The sequence below is a fragment of the Quercus lobata genome, chromosome 1, assembly GCF_001633185.2.
Source record: "Quercus lobata isolate SW786 chromosome 1, ValleyOak3.0 Primary Assembly, whole genome shotgun sequence".
NCBI lineage: Eukaryota > Viridiplantae > Streptophyta > Magnoliopsida > Fagales > Fagaceae > Quercus > Quercus lobata.
In genome coordinates, this window is record NC_044904.1 from 31,779,369 (window position 1) to 31,792,821 (window position 13,453).

General features: G+C 34.2%; 1 protein-coding gene across 1 annotated transcript; it reads right to left on the reverse strand.

Moving 5' to 3' along the window:
* Window positions 1-5,660: 5,660 nt before the first annotated feature.
* Window positions 5,661-13,158, reverse strand: LOC115986841 (triosephosphate isomerase, cytosolic). The gene is made up of 9 exons (XM_031110182.1): window positions 12,999-13,158; window positions 11,775-11,850; window positions 11,574-11,697; window positions 9,991-10,075; window positions 9,704-9,836; window positions 9,278-9,372; window positions 8,269-8,347; window positions 6,158-6,240; window positions 5,661-6,062 (listed from the first exon to the last, which is right to left on the reverse strand). The coding sequence occupies exons 1-9, from the start codon at window positions 13,035-13,037 to the stop codon at window positions 6,012-6,014; spliced, it is 765 nt and encodes a 254-aa protein (XP_030966042.1). The 5' UTR covers window positions 13,038-13,158; the 3' UTR covers window positions 5,661-6,011.
* Between the last annotated feature and the right edge of the window lie 295 nt (window positions 13,159-13,453).

The following is a 13,453-nucleotide window of genomic DNA, read 5'->3' on the forward strand; positions in this document are numbered from 1 at the left end:
GCAAGTTTGCAGACGTAAACATGTTATCAAATCACGTAAAAATTTTGTGTCATGTGATTGTTTCTCTACATAATTTTTTCTCTATTTTTTGCATGTGATAGATTCTATGAATTAGGTTAAATTCCTAACAATCATCAAGACATCAACTACTTAGACTCGCACTCTTTTTTTTTTTTTTGAGAAACGACTCACACTCTCAATCATTAGTCTTCTCTGCATGTATATTATTCAAATCAAAATAATGCTGTTTTGTCTAAATCTTACATTTTCGTTGTAACCTCACATGTGAAAGAAAATATGAAACAAACAAAAAAAACTTCGTGCACTCCGTACGAGATTGCAAGGACTCCGAGTCATTCCTCCTTGTTCTTCTTGTTACGGAAAAAAATAGTCATAGAGTCAAGTTCAAAAGTGACCAGTCAACAAAGGAATAAAGAAGGGCAACATGTACGCATTATTTAAACACTGAAATTTAATATGGTGCAAGATAAAAATAATAAGACGGCTGGGAATGATAATATACCTAAAGTTCTTAAAATTCAGGTGAAGCCATCATCGTGCCAATTTTAGAACTATAAATACTACTGCCTCGCAAAGATTAATATGGATTAAGTTGTTGGAAAGTTTATCCATTTTCCTTTTTACAAATGATACACTCACTATTTTTTTTTAATAAATATAATAAAAAACTTTACCAATTAAGCTAATTAGGATATTGCACGGGATATAACTTTTCTGTAGTTGGAATTGAGAGTTAAAAATCAACTTTCAATCATATCTCTTAAATTTAAAAAAAAAAAAATTTATAAGTTCAAAAAATGTTTGATTTAAGGATTGAGATTGAAATATATTTTATTTTTATTTTTATAATTAACTTCTAATCTTAGTCATTGGGAGTTATTTTGGTCCATGCATTTGCACCTAGTCTTAATCTTCTTCTTCTTCTTCTTTTTTATTTATTTATTTATTTATTTTATTTTTATGGTTTAAAAATGATTTATTTAAGAACTGTTTGGGTCTCAAATTGTCACTTCATTTAAATAAGTAAAAGACATAACATATGTGATATTTATTGAACTTTTTGTAGATACCATCAGCTTCTATATATAATAGTGTGTATATATATATATATTGACTTTGAGAATAGCTTATATATTCAAAACATAATTATTACGTAAGCTATTACATAGTGTATAAGATTCTTTCTCTTTGAAAGGGGTTCAATTTTGATAATTGCTGCTTCCTATTGAAGGTAAAGAAGTTCTGTACTGGAATGGGGTTGTCCCATACGATGCTGTGTAGTCTGTACTATAGTAATTTGGTCTATATATAATCATTGGAGGTTAAGACATTAAGCTTCAGAGTGCTTTAATTTAGATGAAGACTTCTTTAGGTCGTCTCATGTCGAGGAGCATGATGCCCACTATATAGCCTAGTGGGTGTTGACTCTTTCTCTTGTAATAAAGATCTAGTTAATAGCGAGAGTGAGAGGCATACTCCCACAAACAAATACAAATAGAAGCCATGAGTGAATCTAAAAGGTTGGCTTAATGGTTTCTGATGATGCACAAAAATCGTCAATGAGTTGATTGTCCTCGAACACTCCAATAGGTACTTGAAGAAAAAGAAACCAAGAACCAACAAAGAGCACCAGTGGAATGCTAGCCAAAGACCCTTTGAAGGTTAAGTCAGTGAATAAAAGATCTCCAAGAACTATATAGTGAGAGAGCTACGGATTTTCTGCATGCCTTATAGAATAGGAGTTCTAATACTTATATAGTGGTGAAGAGTGAACCAAGACCCCTTGAATGTAGGAGTCTTTCCTTGTAGAGGAGATTTGGAGTTAAGGCTCCAAGATTTTAGGGTTCTCTTTCCATATAGGGGAGATATGGACGTGTAATAGGGTCTTTGGACGTGGCACACAAGTTATTTACATGTAAGGACATATGAGTGGAGAATACGTAGAGGATTGTGGGACCCATCATGCCCATCCGTCGGTATAGTCATCCATTTGTCGGCATGCAAGTGGCGAGGTGTGAATCGTTCATCAGGCATATGCGAAAGTTGGCTGACGAGTTTCAAAGGAGGGTAGCATATCCATCCGTCTGAACTTTAAGAGGTTTGATGAGGCTTCTATCATGATGGGCTCGAGGCATCTACTATGACAAGCCCATGGTTGGTCAGTCTCGTGACTCGTTAGTCGGGATGGTGAGGATGGGAACCTTCGGTCATTGTGAGCATCTAGCCAAATGGAGAAAGGAAATCTTGGTTTGGATTCTCGTGCTTGACGGAGGTCGAAGGACAGATAAGCAACAAAAATTTTACAAGACAAAAATACCCTTATCAAACCTCATGAGATTTATGAGGTCTTGAGTGAGAAACTTCTAGCCAAGTATCTTAGGGCCACCTCCAAAAAATCTTCTCCTATAAATATCAAATGTGTAATGGGATTGAGACTATATATATATAATATATATATATATATATATCTAGAGAAGTAGTCAAGTGTTTGAAGTAGTGGCGGAGCTAAAAATTTGCCATTGGAGGGACCAAACAAAAAAATCATGAAAATATATACTATGTTTCTACTGTGTATAGTAGTATAACAGAGTATTATAAAACAATTTAAAATGTAAACTATATACTTTATAACTTTAAGATTTGTACTACAACAAATATATTTGTTAAATTTGATAAATTGTGTAAATATTGACAAAAGGATTTAATGTTTTCAATTTATCTTTAATCAATAATATTTAGACACTAGACAAGTACTAACATATATCATAATACAAAAACTAAGTATCTTTATTTATATTACAAGCCACAAATTAAGTGAAATGATTAAATTATTTGTTTGTTTTACCTTGATTATTTGAGATAATTGTTACGATAACTATGTCCATTATAATTTTATGAATGTTCAATTAAGTTAAGTAATTAGTATCTACTACTTATCACTAATAAGATTGTGACTATATTTAAATAAATATAATTAACCTTATACCCTTATTTTTATAGAAATTATATACTTTAAATAAATAAATGAATATATATATACATGCGCGCGCGTGTTTATGGTTTCTTTGATTTACCATCATTGCTTCTTCTCTGGGAAAAGAAATTCACAACTCGTAGGCCTTCTATCTCCACGTGGCATTGCTTTGTTAGGCTTTCACCCATTGCGGAAAATTCCCCACTGCTGCCTCCCGTAGGAGTCTAGGCTGTGTCTCAGTCCCAGTGTGGCTAATCATCCTCTCGAACCAACTATTGATCATCGCCTTGGTAAGCTATTGCCTCACCAACTAGCTAATACATAAGACTCTTTAAAAATTTGGGGGGCCAAGGCTCCCTTGTCAAAGACCCTACACCATTGGCTTGAAGAGCTCTAGACATCCTTATCAGCAGGGAAAAAAGTCATGAGTAATTCTTAGTTGCTAATCAATTTTGATTGAGAAAGCATAATTTGTTTGGAACTGTACCTCATAAAGCAAATATCTCTAGTTCGAATTTACTCTCCTCTCTTTCCTTGGAGTCAAGCTTACTTATATAAAGGTTGTCTATATTCTAGTCTAATGTACAAAACTCTCACTTTAAATATAACATTTCACCCCAATGTGATAAAGTTTTGTGCCTAAATGGTTTGGCATTCTTGAAAATAAATAGTGAGCTCATGTCATAACACATGGGTAACTCTAATGTTTCATCGATAATGTTTTCTATAAAATGAATCAATTTTCAAAAGTATCTTCTATAAAATTATTTCATTTTTCTATGTTTGGTAGTAACCTTAAATGAGTTGAAAAACAATTTCCTAACTTCCCTTATTTAACTTGCTATGAGATAGAGTTGTTTTCCCAAAAAAAAAAAAAAAATAGTGGAAAACAATCTCTAAAAATAAGTGTGCGTTTGAGAAGCAATGAAAATTATAAATTATTTCACTATTCAACTTATTTTTACTACTATTTATAGACCCCACTATACTTTTTATTACTATTCATGGGTCTCATTGTATTATTTCAATTAACTTTTACCTTTATTTACAGTACTTTCAGCAATAAATTTTCAGTTTTAGCAAAATAAGATTCAAATAAATCCTAAGTCATATTTTTTATGTTGACCAATTATAGTTTTTTTTTTTTGAGTTATTTTTCTGACACTATCAAACACTAAAAAACATAAAAAATTATTTTTACACAAATAATTACTTCACTATCTATTTTCCGTATTTTTAATAATCTATATATAAAATAATACCATATCTCAAATCTCTGAGAGTACCGTATTTTATGAAAACCATGTAGGGTTTTTGTGAATTTTTTCTATCAAAAAAAGGTTTTGAGAAACCACATGGAAGTGCATAGAGAAATTAAAATGTTAAGAAGGCCCACCAAAACAATAAAACTAAAGTGAAACCAAACACGAAAACAATGGTTCATGCCGGTGGAGATGTTTCAGATTTTATATAATAGTACATCTTTTACTGTTTAGGATAATCTAGAAGTCAAGCTTGCTTTTCCTCTGTCGAGAAAAGTAGTCTAAGGAGTAAGTCGAAAGGTTGTTGGAATTTAAAACATAAAGGAGAATAAAAGGGCAACTTGTGTGGAAAATCTCTTGGGAATTTTAAGTCGGTAAAACATGAGCCTCGCATTGGAACTTTTCATGGTGGCCAAGTAAATAGTGAGGATGAAATGAACAGAAAAATAATAAATGAATAAAAATGAAGTGAGGCCACTTTCCCCTTTGACGCTAGGATATGTCCTCGCTGTTTCGACGTGCTTTCTGGATTTGATTGTCGTGTCATATGTAGCTAAAAGCCTAAAAGTCTTCGATTTTGACAAAAAGAAAGAAAAAAAAAAAAAAAACATTTTGTCTAATCTATCAAAGATTACGCAATCAGTCAATCGCAAAGGCGTGGACTATATGAGTACAGGCAATGGGTCTGTAAATTAAGGCATCACAAGCTCTACAAAGTGAGGTGTATAGCGCAAGATTGATAGGAAGTGGATGCGGAAAAAAAAAAAAAAAAAAAAAAAAAGAAAGAAAAAAAAAGAAAAAAGTGAAAGTGATTAAAGATGTGTTTAAATATTGTTTATTTTGTTAAAATTAAAAAATTATTACTAAAAGTATTATAGATAAAAATAAAAGTTAGTTACAATAGTATAATGAAAATTATAAATAATACTAAAAAATACAATAAAACTAATTAATAGTAATAAAAATAAACTAAATAGTAAAATATTTTCATTTTTAATCCTAATCCAAACTCACACTAACTTAAAAGTGGAAAAGAAACAAATAGTTATGAAAATCTTACCCAGTTAATAATGGCAATGAGCTTGGCATGCACCGAATTATTAAGCGGTTCAATCAAGCAGTCAACAAGAATGGAAAAATATTTTGGGTGTGAGCAAATTACTCAAACAATAAGCTTTGGACACACGCAAATTATTTCCTCGAAAACAACATATCCGAGTCGCATCCTTGTGCATCGACTAGAAGTAGACAATGATATCCAGTGAGAAAACAAACTGATTAGGTATTAATTCTTTAAGTTATTACCTCTTTTACACAGTAGGAAGTGTGCTAAGACTCTAAGAGATGGATCTAAAAATAATGATGTGACAAATAAGAAAAGATAAATCTGAACATAATGTAAATTCGTTCCACTTTGACCGCTTGTTATTACTCATTATTAAATGAGCCATCACCAATTGGTTTCATTTCAAGCAGTAATCAAAAACATAAAGAGTCAACCGGCAACAAGTCCACACAATCAGGTAATAAGTCTCAATAAGTTTTGAAGTGAGATCCATGCCTTAAATCACACAAACAAATATACGTAAGTCTTATATACTTTTTGATAACTGTCTTATTTTAATTTTCTTGAAACTATGCTTGGCTAAAATCTCCAAGAACAGACCACAATTACAAAACTATAACACAAGTTTTCCATTAAGCATTCCATGAGGAAGCAAGAAGGCGGCCATAACAACCCATGGTCCTGAATTTCAAACATTCTTCTTCACTGTGGCTGACTTGATAATGTCAATGAACTCTGGCTGTAAAATAATTGTCGACAGGAGAGTTAGTCAACCAAAGCTACGGACAAGAAACCAAATAAGTCAAAATAATGATTTCAAAGAGAAATAAACACCTTAAGGGAAGCTCCACCAACCAAAAATCCATCCACATCTGGCTGTGCTGCCAGTTCTTTGCAGTTTGCTCCATTTACAGAACCTACAGTAGATATACTTTTAGTAAGAATGTAGCACATCTGTGTTAGATATGTAAAACATCTTCCTAAGCTACAGTGGTAGTGTAACCAAATATTCACTCTAATGAATGGAATAGCTATCTTTATGAGTGGTAGACCACTAAAACCAAGGAAAACATCCACATCATAAATGAGTTGAACATGGTTTTGGTGCCAACTCTTAAATTGAACTAAACAAGCCAGCCAGGGTTGGTTGTTGGTCTGATATCTGATTATATATATAAAGATATACAAACTGGAATAGTTTTTTTTATGACAGATTATACAAACTGGAATAGTTCTCGAGTAGCCAAACCAATCCCAATTCTAGAACTAATAGTAATAGTATAAAGAGTTATAGATGGAAAAGGAATTATGCAAGAAGATATAGGATGCAGCTGACATATTGTGCTGCCATATACCCACGTTTTAGAATTCAAGATCTTTAAAACTGGGTTCAACTTGCTAAAACTTGGCCTCTTTAGACATTTAGTTCAGCCCAATGGAGTATATTTTATGTGAACCAATTGATTTACCCACAACAATATTACTGTGCAATTACAAGAACAGAAAAAAAATACATACATACATACATACATATATTTATACATATACATATATATATATACACACACAAGAAATAAACTACTATTCTGACAAAAAACATACAAGACAACCAACAACATGTGCACTATTACTACTACAATCTCTCTCTCTCTCACATATACATACATGCATGTACTCGCATACACATATAATTAGGGCAGATCAGCCCAACCCGGGCCTGAGAAAAAACGTCCTGACCTTAGTCTAAACCAATTGGGAATGGTTGGCTCTGAGAAAGAGTATGGTCAGCAGTGAGTTTCAAGTGAGGAAACCCAATCAGAAAGAGTTGACCAGACCCTTTTGAAAGTTTATTTTACCTATATATTTTATGTGCCTTTTCTGACTAGGCCTTCAGATTTCTCACCTCCCACTAGTTGACATGTAACACATGCCCCATCCCATCCTCTCTCCCTTACATGATTGAACCTGCTCCCCTCCATCCAGATCAGACCTGACTCCTAAGAGCCAAACCAATGAAGCCTCAACATCCAATCCCTGACCATGACACACACCCGGTATTCCAAGTCTCCACTACTGTCAGGTCGAAGCTTGGCCACTCCATCATTGACAACAGTAGCACAGATCTACCTAAACATGAAGCATCATCTCTGTGCAGACAATCCTGCAGCCTTGAGTAACCCCGACCTAATATCCAACCGAGCTGAACCGTGAAACTGAAGGAGAGTTCGGGATGGTTTGACTGATAAATGGGGAATTTCCTAGCCTAAATGAGTCACAAGTAGCAGGTTGATACCAATCCCAAACCAACTTGACCATAATCATCTCTACATAAAATTATTCCTCAAGGTGGGCAAGTAGGAAGCACGGACATGGACACAGGTACAGGTACGACATAGTGACACAAGCAATTTCTGAAAAATTATAACATAACACAGCTGGTATGACACCGATACAACATGGGTATGGCACCCTTAAAGAAGTGTCCATACTTCCTAGTAGGTAACTGGTATGTCATTGAAGAGTTTGAGAGAATAATGGGATAGAGAGCATCACTCATTTGAAAGTTTCCGATGGTGATCTAATTCTTTTCAAGAAAAAAAGACGAGAATCTGTGGTGAAGAGAGAAAAATATCTTTCCACATCGAATTATCAGTAGGAAAAATAATATGAAAATTCCGGGAACACTCCGTAAAAATGTGAGGAAGAACTAAAACAGAATGGTCCACCTACAAATAAAGTCATCCTGCTATATACACACACACACTCACAGATGTATATGCCTCTCAATAGATATATTTTCTCTTAACCATAGCCAGTCCATGGTGGCCCATGGCCATTAGTAACTTGATTTTATATGAAGCTGGTTTATTTACATATACTAAGTATAAAAGCAAAAGAATTTTAAAAAGTGGTTGCATATGAATACTAATGCAGGGTAAAAATACCTCCATAGATAATTCTGGTTGATGCAGCAACTTCAGCACCAGCATTGTCATGAAGCCATTTCCTCAATTCAAAGTGAACCTGGCAGAATTACCCATGAAATGTTGTGAAAAAAGAATTTATTTCTGAAACAACCTGATGCAACATCATCTTTGTGAATACATATAAATGACCTCCATTTACTACAATCTGTTACTGAAATTTATGTGCACAGAAAAATAATGGATAGGAGAACCTGCAAAGCTCAAAACGTATAGATATGGCAACTCTCTTGTGCAACTTGAGGACGGGAACACAATGTTCCAAACACAGCTAACACAAAGATATAGCTGCAGGTAACAAACATGTGTGCACCCTAATACCCTATGTCTGCAGATGAATTACAAACAATCTGTGTTGTGCTTTGATACATGTAGCAGAAAGATAGACAGTAGTCTATATTTTTTTTTTTGGATAGATAATAAGAGTTTTATTGATGAAAAAGAACAATGTGTTTACGATTGTAAACTCACTGCCCTTGAAACAAATACAATCAAATCATAAGGAAAGACTAATAAGAATATATATCTGTGAAAAAGGGCATTAATGTATCATACATAAAGAAATCAAAGTGTCAGAAAAGCATAGTTCATGTTACTATAGTGGCTCCACTGATCGTTGTATGGTATTCCCCAAGACTCTTAAATATAAACTTCGGCGCTAATCACAGTCTTCCTTTCTTTATTCTATCTTTTACTGCTATGGGGATCGAAAGAAAGAGATTCCTTTCTTCTTGTTTCGCTAGATTATATAAATAGAGAATCTTTTAAAGAGCCCAACTTTAGTTTCATGCATCACATGCCCCCAAGCACTAAGATATGCTAAGAAGAGGATTGGGCACATGAATTGAGCAACTTATTTGGAATAAGAGTCCTATCTACCCTAGATAGATACACTGCCAGAGTAAATCATTACAGTTAAACTTCAAATTAAAGAAGAGATAGATTAAAACATTCTCAGAGCCATACTTACTTCCTGAGCCTGAGCAGGGGTTGCAACCTTCCCAGTTCCAATGGCCCAAACTGGCTCATAAGCCAAAACAATATGAGCCCAATTTGATACTTTATCTGCAAGAGAATAGTAAAGGGATCATTCATCCATAAAATCACGGTATAGATTATTGAAGGAGAAAGGAGCAGAATATGCAAAAGCTAAAGCTTGTTAACCAATGTGTACAAATAAAATAAAAAGATCCTAGACCAAAAATTGTTGTGTAAACTTCTCTATGCATTTACAAACAACCATCTCTTAATCCAAATTACATTCGGAAGAAACTTCCATAGGCACCATTCTAAAAAGACTGTGTCTCTTAAACCAAAATAGATAAGAGAGTTTAAAGTAACAGACAAAAAAAGAAGCAACTTTTTCTTTTCCTTTATTAGTACAGCTAGGAGGTACCTGCAATTGCTTTTGTTTGAGCAGCAACAACGGCCACGGTAGATCCTGATTCTCTCTGCTCAAGAGTCTCTCCAACACAAGCAATCACTTTTAAGCCTTGAGATAGTGCATATGCAACTTTATCTCCAACAAACTACAAAGAGAAGCAAAGAAAGGAGAGATTATGACGACTGCAAAACAAACAGTACATCAATTTATAACATAAGCACCACCACAGGAGCAAAAATTGTTTAGGCAAACTACCATATAATAAACATATGAAAAGATACCAATGCAACATTGCTTACCTCTTTTGTCTCATTTAAAAGAGCTCTTCTTTCAGAATGACCAAGGATGACCCAGGGAACACCCAAATTGACAAGCATCTCAGCACTGTAGAAAGAGACATCAGCTTCACATTATTTACATAAAAACAATCATTACACCAAACCTGAATGGCTGATAGTAAAAACTGAAAATGAGGGGAAAACCCAAACATAGACTAAAAAAAGAATTAAAAATCAACCTGGTTTCCATTTATGACGTGAAAATAGAAAAGGAAGTTTCAATTGCATATAAACCACCACAGGGGGAAATATGTTAGATTATTTTAGGAAGTAGGAACAACACTGAATGATCTTGAAAGAGGTGAAAAAAATCCACTTATTCCAAGCACTGACATAGCCAGAAGCATCCTTTGTTTCAAAGAGAGGAGGACAGGTTATTACTTATCCTTGGATAATATTAACAAACTAATCAAACCTATAAAAAATTATTTATCCTTGGATAACTGCATAAAACAAAAACCTCTAACATTCAAGAATTAATTACTGAAAAGTGGGAACCAGGAACTAAGGCTGTGTTTGGTTCAATGGAAAATATTTTCTTACTGTAAAATATTTTCAGGTGAAAATATTTTTCGGAAAAGAAATTATTTTCAAGTGTTAAATTGTGTTCCAGAAAATGCTCTTGAAAATATTTTTCATTGTTTGGTTGCATTCCAAAAAAATACTATGGAAAACATATTTTCTACTACTGTCTCACATTTTCTCATCTCCCAAGCACATATATAATAAAAAAGAGAGGAAAATTTTAGATTAAAAAAAATCACGATTAGGACTGGCTATGGTGGCAGCCGGTGACTGTGGTTGGCTAACGGAGACGAAGGACATTAGTGGGCGCTGGTGGTTGGATGGCAGACATTGGGGGTTGGGGGTGGGGGTTCAGTTGATAAGTTTCCGGTGAGGCGGAAAATGGGTTTACAGAAAATGGGTTTACAGGTGAGGCGGAAAATGGGTTGATAAGTCTCACATTTTCTCATCTCCCAAGCACATATATAATTTTTTTTTTAAAAAAAGGAAAATTTTAGATTAAAAAAAATCACGATTAGTACTGGCTATGGTGGCAGCCGGTGACTGTGGTTGGCTACCGGAGACGGAGGACATTAGTGGGGGCTAGTGGTTGGGTGGCAGACATTGGGGGTTGGGGGTGGGGGTTCGGTTGATAAGTTTCAGGTGAGGCAGAAAATGAAAGCGTAAACCAATTTTCACCATAAATTCCTTTATTATACAGTCAACTGGAAAACAATCCGGTTGACCAACATTTTCTGCCACCCCAAACAACTGTAAATGCGAAAAATATTTTCCGGAAATCAATTTACATTGTACCAAACACAACCTAAAGTTCAATAGAGAGTATCCATTTAGATAGTCCACTCAATAACACAAACATCAATAATGGTTAATGACTTTACTCTAACATTTGCCACACTGAGTAACTTTAAACTGCAAAAGTTATAGTAACTAGCAAACCATGGCTGATCATTTGGCAAATCATTCTATCTAAAAACTGAATGCCAAGCACTACATTGATAAATGAAATCTGAGCATACCTAATCTCTCCGGTAAAAGCACCACCTTTGCGGACCCAGCAGTTTTGTGCGGCGACTTGGAAATCAGACCGTAATAAGCTCTTTACAAAAGGAAGAAAGACAAAAGGAGGGCTTACAACAACCTCTGCCAGAAACAAAACATCTGAGCCATATTGAAAACAAGAATATGATGGGTGTCAAAGAAGCTCAAACAAAACATACCCACTACATCTTCAGAAGGAACTTCAACTTCGTTCAATGTGGTAACAATCTTCTTCACCTCCTCAATTGTCCCATTCTGCAACACAATCGAGGTCACAAAATTCTCAACTCTTTATTCTTTAAAAACTTACGCACAATTCAGTACAGAGGTTGCCAATGAGTTCTAGCTCAAATGGCATCTCATATCTCCTCTCCTTGTGTGAACAAGATGGAGGGTGAGAACATATGTTTCAAGAACCACTAGGTGAATGTGTAATTAGCAATTAAAAAAAACAATTCAGCACTAGGGTTACCTAGCCTCTTTTACTACATCCAGAACCCGAGCATAGAACAAGAATTCTTATCCAGGGGTTTTGTCAAAAAGGCTGTTATGTTAATGACTTACTTTCAAATACTATCTATGGCTTCAAAACTATGTAAGAACCTATGGTAGTTATAAAATCATGTTTGCAAAACGTGATTTCATATATTAACATGATTAAAAATCATGTTTTTGAACTATGTTACCTGAATTCTTATTTTTCAAACACGATTTCATGTAAAATCGATTGCCACATTTAAAAGAAATCATGCTTTTGAACTCGCAAATTTAGTTGAAATCATATTTTCAAAACACAGTGTCAAGTAAAATCGACCACCACATAGAACTGAAATCATGTTTATTGAACTCACAATTTAGCTTAAATCATATTTCCAAAACACTATTTCATGTAAAATAGACTGCCACATATAACTGAAATCAAGTTTTTGAACTCATAATGTTAACTGAAAACATACTTTTTAAACCCGATGTCATGTAAAATCAACTGCCACATATAAACTGAAATCATGTTTTTGAACTAATAACATTAACTGAGATCAAAACACAAAGTTATGTAAAATCAAACCCAACACATTACAGAAATCAAGTTTTTTTAACTTTAGCTAAAATCATATATTTTCAAACTAACTAACTGAAAACATGTTACTGAACTCACAACATCTTTATCTGAAATCAATATTTTCAAAACCACGATTTCATGCACAACCGACAACCTTATATAACTGAAATCATGTTTCTGAAATGACAAAGTTTAGTTGAAATCATATTTTCGAAACACGAGGTCAAGTAAAATCGACCGCCACAAATACATAACTAAAAAGAGTAATGTTTTTCATTGAAAAGAATAACTATATATAGGATGATCATGAAGAAGAAGAAGAAAAAGGATCAGAGAGACATACGCATTTCCAGTTGCCGCCGACGAAGAATTTCCTGCCCATTTTTTTTTCAATGAATCCTTTGCTTTGATTTTGCGATCAAGAGCTACACTTTTAAATCGGGGGTTTGTGACTGTGACTAGTGATTTTCAATTGTCGGTGAGAGAGAGAGAGAGAGAGGGTTTTATAGTTTTTAGTTTAGGAAACTGAGGTTTTGTGCAAAATGGATTCAGAGGGTGATTCAAAATAGTAAGTTAGGAACGGTTTGAAAGAATTTAGAAAAGTAGCATCTCGAGTTTTTAAAACTCGAGATCCATCTTAAAACTCGAGTGCTAAAGACTCGCGGTCTGGGTGGGAAAATGCCACATAGATCTCGAGTCTTTAAGACTCGAGTTTTATGCAAAAAATTTCACCTATAGTGGCGTTTTTAAGCCTTACAGTGACGTTTTAAAGCCCTATAGCGGCGTTTTCCTGCAAAA